The sequence below is a fragment of the Mytilus trossulus genome, chromosome 4 (assembly GCF_036588685.1).
Source record: "Mytilus trossulus isolate FHL-02 chromosome 4, PNRI_Mtr1.1.1.hap1, whole genome shotgun sequence".
Lineage (NCBI taxonomy): Eukaryota > Metazoa > Mollusca > Bivalvia > Mytilida > Mytilidae > Mytilus > Mytilus trossulus.
In genome coordinates this window covers 63,165,041-63,171,984 of record NC_086376.1, presented here as the reverse complement: position 1 = coordinate 63,171,984, position 6,944 = coordinate 63,165,041, and the positions used below count along the sequence as shown (strand labels likewise).

The 6,944-nt window shown below is 33.9% G+C and overlaps 1 protein-coding gene across 1 annotated transcript; it reads left to right on the top strand.

Annotated features, from left to right (window-relative positions):
- The first annotated feature begins 1,037 nt into the window (after window positions 1–1,037).
- Window positions 1,038–5,965, top strand: LOC134714085 (uncharacterized). The gene is made up of 2 exons (XM_063575332.1): window positions 1,038–1,137; window positions 3,379–5,965. The coding sequence occupies exon 2, from the start codon at window positions 3,395–3,397 to the stop codon at window positions 5,489–5,491; it is 2,097 nt and encodes a 698-aa protein (XP_063431402.1). The 5' UTR covers window positions 1,038–1,137; window positions 3,379–3,394; the 3' UTR covers window positions 5,492–5,965.
- The last annotated feature ends 979 nt before the right edge of the window (window positions 5,966–6,944 follow it).

Below are 6,944 nucleotides of genomic sequence, written 5' to 3'. Positions count from 1 at the left end.
TGAATCTTGACAAAAGAAGCGCATTTGGTCTGCTAAAAACTCATCAGTTACACTTCAATTTACAATCCTGGTACCTTTAATAGCTATTTAAACAAGTTTTTTTTATAGGCTGAATAAAGTTCGAAGTTGTAGAGCATGGAGAACACAAAATTCTGAATATTTTCACAAATATGCAATAATTAATTTTGCAAATTGATCTTTAAAAAAAACTTACTTATTTACGTCTTTTTCAATCTTCAACGTGAACATGTAATGTATTGATTGATATATTTGTGTTTTAAATACATGAATATTTTTTTATTGTTGTTATTGAATTTGAACTAGTAGCCTACTTTTCGTTATTTGGTCTTGTGTAGAGAGGGTTTTTTTTAAAGTAATCACTGAAAGGGAAAGTATAACATAGAAAAATTAAATTTCAAACACGGAACTTTTTCTATACGTCTTTCTATTGTCAGGAGAAAAATGTTGAAGTAAAACCTGGAACTTTCTTTCGTTGTTATATACTATCTGGGATATGACGTAAGGCGTTCCGGGTGCAGGTGGGTTTGGAGGTGCAAATTGGACGCAAGAGGTTACATATTGTTGTTCTCATTTTGTATACCACTGTATTTATGTTTGTATTGAACGTGAATATAATCTGTCAGGAATTATGAGTTGTTTTTCATTAGTTCCGCTGCTTAATGAAATCGTTTGATTTTGATAGTTTTTATGTACTTAATTATCTTTTACTTATTTTCTGTAGATTTGTTTGTCTTTCGTCCTTTTCTTTTTGGCCATGGTCTCTATTTTTCTTTGAAACATGAATTTTAATTATTATATTCTCTTTCCGTTATCTTTAACAAGAAAAAATATAATTTCAGACTAAATAGCACGAAACTTGTTTCAGTTTAACTCAGCACTATAAAACCTTAGTGTGTCTTCCCATGCATTACTGTTCAATACCAGTACCTATAACGGGGATATTCAAATATTACCTTTATTTCTATTTCTATGTTATAAATAACTTCAAATGACGTAATTGTGAATTCTCTGTGAATATTTATTTCCTGCTAGAAAGTTAGAAAGTAACTGGTGACTCCCTCCAACTGACTCAACAAAAATATATTTAGAGATAATGTTGTTATAGAAAGTTTTAAGGTATGTGCTCAATAATTTGTTTGAATATTTGCCTTGAACATTTGGTGATCTGTCAGAGCATCCATGCATTGAAATTGATATAATAAACAGGAACGGAAATGATTTAGCAAATAAATGTGTACCAATGAGTTTAATTTCCTTCATTAGCCTATACATATTTTTAAAGGTGTTCTTTTACATACCATTTGTTGAATATCATGTCTTCAAAATAGAAAACAAAATACGAACTTCAAGTTGCGTAATTGTGTAATCTCGGTGAATATTTATTTTCTGATAGAAAGTTAGAAAATAAGTAGTAACGGTAACTGAGTCAAAGAAAATATAAATATATTTTACAACCTTAGATAATAGACATTTCACAAAACATATACCAAATTCGAAGTACACTTAGAACGAAGAAGACACATTAATTAATTTCAACAACAAATTTGCAAATAGACAGCACTGACATTTTCAAGCTAATCAAAATTCTAATGCGATTTGGATGTAACAATTTTTTTCATTGGCTAAAAGTTGCCGTCAAATCCACAGTTGACCAGGCGTAACTAAGGAGGGACCCGCCATTTTGAATTGATGAATCAACAAATGTTCGATTACTACTATATAATCGAAAATAAAACAACACCTACCTCGAATTCGCCGTTTTAATGTAATTTTATCCGAAGTTGAAGCGTACAAGTACCGTTATAACCTCCAGTTTGTAAGTTTTCATTTATATGACGTCACGTTTAGCCATGACGTCTTTGTGCCAAAACCATTCATGAAGATTCGCGGAAATTTTTGTATTTGTCAAATTAAGACATTTTTTCAAGTTTTATCGTATTTTTTCTTTTTTGTAATGCATTATAATCGGAATAACAGTACTGTAGTTGAAGAGTTGCCACCGTCAAGTTTGATTTGACGGTCGCAAATCTCCGTTTTACTGTCTCCGCTACGCGTCGCCAGTAAAACTGCATTTGCGACCGTCAAATCTACAATTGACGGTGGCAACTCTTCAACTACAGTACTGTTATTCCTTAATTAAACAGCGCTAAAATACTCTATTTCGAAATTGTGGCTTAGTTCGGATGATAGATGCAAACATATCAGGTTACTCGATCACACCACGTGTTCCCTTTGTTTCGTTTGTATATTCAAAATGTATTTACGAGTTTTGAACATTGATAAACTTAGTTGCTTCTTATCAAGGTGGCACGGTGGTTTTCAAATTTGGTATTTTAGGCGGCTCTGTTGTGGTTGTACTTATTTCAATGTGCAATTCAACTACAGTATCTACTGAACATACTTTACGACGCTAGAGGATGAATCAATTGTAGAAAAATATGAAATATTTTTACATACAGGTGTTGTATAACTGTATGTTGAATCCGTACTTTCCGGAACCGTTGTATTGTCTTACCCATGATTGCTGTGATGATTACATGTATCATCCTCTTTGGCGTTTGAATCCAAAGTAAAAGGATCATAATTTGAAAGCTCTTCGTTTTATTTAAAATATACATATGCTTGTCTTTAGTTCCTCAAACCTAAGTCAGGTATATCACACAGGTGAAAGAATTTTTTGCGATTTGTTTTTATCTTGGATACAGCACTGGGGACTATAGGTATATAAAGATACCAGAAAAAGTAAACGCACATCAAATACATTCGACTTTATTTCTGAGTATTATACTGAAAGTACTTCAGTTAACTGTGTATTTAAGCAGTATTAGAAAGGGGAAAACATCTAAAAATACTATCATTGTCCCTTATGTCCCAGAAAATACAAACGTGACACCCATACATATGCACTTGAAAAATTACGTCCGTATTCTAATCAATGAGGAAAAAATAAACTCATCATAAATACCAGAATTCAATTTTGTATTTACGCCAAACGCGCGTTTCGTCTACAAAAGACTCATCAGTGACGCTCGAATCCTAAAAGATAAATAAGACAAATAAAGTAGGAAGTTGAAGAGCATTGAGGACCAAAATTCCTAAAAGTTTTGCCAAATACACCTAAGGTAATTAATTCCTGAGGTAGAAAAACCTTAGTATTTCAAACATTCAAAAGTTTTGTAAACAGGTAATTTATAAATATGACCATTCATAAAATAATATAGTAATCACCGATGAGTCTTATGTAGACGAAACGCGCGTCTGGCGTACTAAATTATAATCCTGGTACCTTTGATAACTATAGTAATACAACACTTTAAAAAATCTCTTACTTATTGTCATCGTATATTTGATTTTCAGATTGTTCTCAAGAATCATGGCGGAAGCTCGATTTGATAATGAAAATAACAATTTCCTTCATGAAATATGGATGAATGCTGACTGTGAAGAAGAAATAGAAGATGTTTTGCAACAATATTTATTAGAAACATCAACCAATGAAATAGCGCAATTATTAAATGAGCAAAATATATACGGAAATACTCCATTATTAGAGTATCTATCTTCCATGGATCCAAGATGGGAAACTGTTAAGCAGATCACACAATTGGGTTGTGATGTTAATATTGCCGACAATTTGCAAATAACACCACTATACAAAATTACAGCAAAACAGTTTATTCCAAGCAGACTTCTAGAAGGCATGTATTTAGGCGATTTCGAAAAAGCTATTGTTGAACATCGCAATGACAACGAAAGGCAAATTATGAAAACCTTGATAAGTGCCGGAAGTGATGTGAACCAGTCAGACATTTTTGGTAGACCACCATTATTTCTTGCAAATGATATCGAAGTAATGAGAATGCTTATAGAAAATGGCGCCAGCCTCAATATTAGTGACAGATGTGGTCGGTCAATATTGCACTCAAGTTTATCCATGCCAAATCATAACTATCTATTCAAATTTTACATCTCAAAAATGAAACCGACCATGTTACAAAAACCAGACATATTTGGATCAACACCTTTGCATTATGCCGCAATTCTCCGCAAACAAGATATCTTTGATGAAATTATTAAGAATGGTGCGACACTTGGCATCAAGGATAATGATGGGAATACACCTGAAAGTATTTTACAGTTACATTTACCATCTAAAACTGTAACTGTGTTACACGAAAAACGCATGAGGAAGAAAATTTTGAAGAACGTCGATAGTGTTCATTTTACAGATATTTATAAAAGCGGAGATCTATCCAATATTGTTTACCAACCGGGAAAGACAGAAGATATATACGAAATTTTAAACTTACCTGGCCTTTGTGGATCCTGGGATGAGAAGGAAAGTGAACAAATAAAACAAACCATTGCCAAATTAGCTGAAAAATTGTGTGATTCAATAGGCACACTCGACCCACGATTTCAGTGCACATTATTTCGAACGGGTAGTTCTGATGCGGGAACAAAAATTGGCGATCCAACAGAATTTGACTTTGTATTTTGTCTTCAAAAATTTTCAGAATTATGCGAAATGGTCGAAGTTCCAACTAGAAAGGGATTTGCTGAATTGAAAGCTGTCGACACCTTTCCAGGAAACTACCATACGTTCTTTGATGGTAACAAGAAATGCAATGCGACAGAAGTACGATTAGTATTCTCGAAACTTCTGAAAAGAATTGTGTTAGATAAAAATACATGGGATATTCCAAATATATTCTTCGATGGAGATGTAATGCATCTACAAGAGTATGACAGACCAGTGTTCACACTGAAACTGAAATGGTTTGGACATGTGTACAAGGATGAAGAAATAAGTCTCGATATTGTACCAGCCGTCAGAAAATTTGGTTGGTGGCCATCTGATACCGATTTCACAAAGCTAGATATGGTGACTGAAGACATCCGAAGCGAGGGTTGTTTGCTGTTACTTCAGAGTCCTTACTTTCAGGATGATACACTGATGAGGATTTCGTGTTCTCCAGCAGAAATCTGTTTAATGAAGTCTTTGCCAGGATACGCCCGAGAAAGCTATCGATTATGTAAATTACTACGTCACAAATCCGTGTGTCCTCAGATGGATCCTGATTCGACCTCAGATGATTTTCCTTTGTTCGAAGCAGAAGATTCAATAACAAGCTATATGCTTAAAAACTGTTTCTTTCACATTCTAAGTGATTGTAAGAGAGAAGGTCTTCTTCGAAAAGACATAGATATGTCGACAGAAAGACAGTATACAATCGATATAGCTGTCAAAATCTTGCATCACTTTGATGACCGCATTGTGTCTCAATCACTACCCGTTTACTTCACACCAAATAGAGAAGATATTTTCAGATTTGGATTCGTTGAACTTGATCGTGTTGACGAAGAAACTGTTACAAAGCTGAACCATTTTCATTGTTTAAGGCGCAGAGCATTTTTGAAAATCATGTTGTATGTGCTAGGAAAAGATCTTAGTTACAAAACGTTATAACGTGTGCGTTGCGAGGTATTCACACAAGTAATGTTTATACCACCGTGAAAAAACTTGCAAAAAAGTTTTTATAACTTGATACTTCTATAACATGTTACAGTTAAACTTCATAGTTAATTGTGTAATCGCAATACCATCCAGGTAACTCGGTACCATGAAAGCTCTGGCTATTGAACAAATTCACGAGATAACGATCTTGAACTATATAAAGACAGCCGAGATTGCTCATACATAACAGAAGGACAGCCAAAAAAAACGGCGAATCTTAATGCTACTATTTATGATCTTATGAAAGGAATAGATTGAAAGGTGTCTAATTTTGGGATAGCAATTACATTACCATGATTACACGCGTTTTTTATAGGCATGAAAAGGTGATAACTAAAATGCTGCAATCATTCATTTGTTCTGTCTGTTTCAATACAGTACGTGTGTGATGTGTTTTGGAATGCAAATCATTTCGGGAAAATAATAGATCCGACTTTTTTGTCACTTCGATGTTTACATCTATAATAAAAAAAGACCGTGATACTTTTTTTTTTAATTTTTCCAACAGGAATGAAGTTTTCAATTTTCTCGTAAGTCACTAAATAATCAGGATTGCCGCCCAGAGTTTTGTTATTTGGTAATGGACAGAGCAACCGTATTTCAGATTCTCTTTTTGGATAATGCAGAATTTTTCAAAAACCTTTTTTATGGCGTCTTTGTCAAATTTACAGTCTGCGTCTGTTGGTGTTTGCTTTTGTTGTGGTTCAGTGTTTCTGTTGTTTCTTTGTTTTCATCTCATTGTTGATGTGTTTCCCTCGGTTTTTTGTTTGTTTAACGGATTTGTGTTTGCTTTATCGAATTATAACTTTTGAACTGCGGTATACTTCTGTTGCATTTATTTACTGCGAAGTAAAATAAAACGGTTTTGTTGGCATCTTTGGTAGATTTATTTGTATGGGTACTTACTCCATTAACTACTAACCGAACTTCACCACATTGTACATAAACACATAAACACTAGTTACGCCAGACGCGCGATTTGTCTACATAAGCCTCATCAGTGACGCTCATATCAAAATATTTATAAAGCCAAACAAGTACAAAGTTGAAGAGCATTTAGGATCCAAAATTCCAAAAAGTTATGCCAAATACGGCTAAGGTAATCTATGCCTGGTCTAAGAAAATCATTAGTTTTTCGAAAAAATTGAAAGTTTTGTTAACAGAAAGTTTATAAAAAGGACCACATTATTGATATTCATGTCAACACCGAAGTGTTGACTACTGGACTGGTGATACCCTCGGGGACGAAACGTCCAACAGCAGTGGCATCGACCCAGTGGTGTAAATAGTTATCAAAGTTATCAAGATTATAATTTAGTAAGCCAAACGCGCGTTTCGTCTACATGAGACTCATCAGTGACGCTCATATCAGAATATTTATAAAGGCAAACAAGTACAAAGTTGA

Excerpts from the sequence above, each read along its gene's own strand:
- LOC134714085 (XM_063575332.1), top strand. The coding sequence starts at position 3,395 with ATGGCGGAAGCTCGATTTGATAATGAAAATAACAATTTCCTTCATGAA.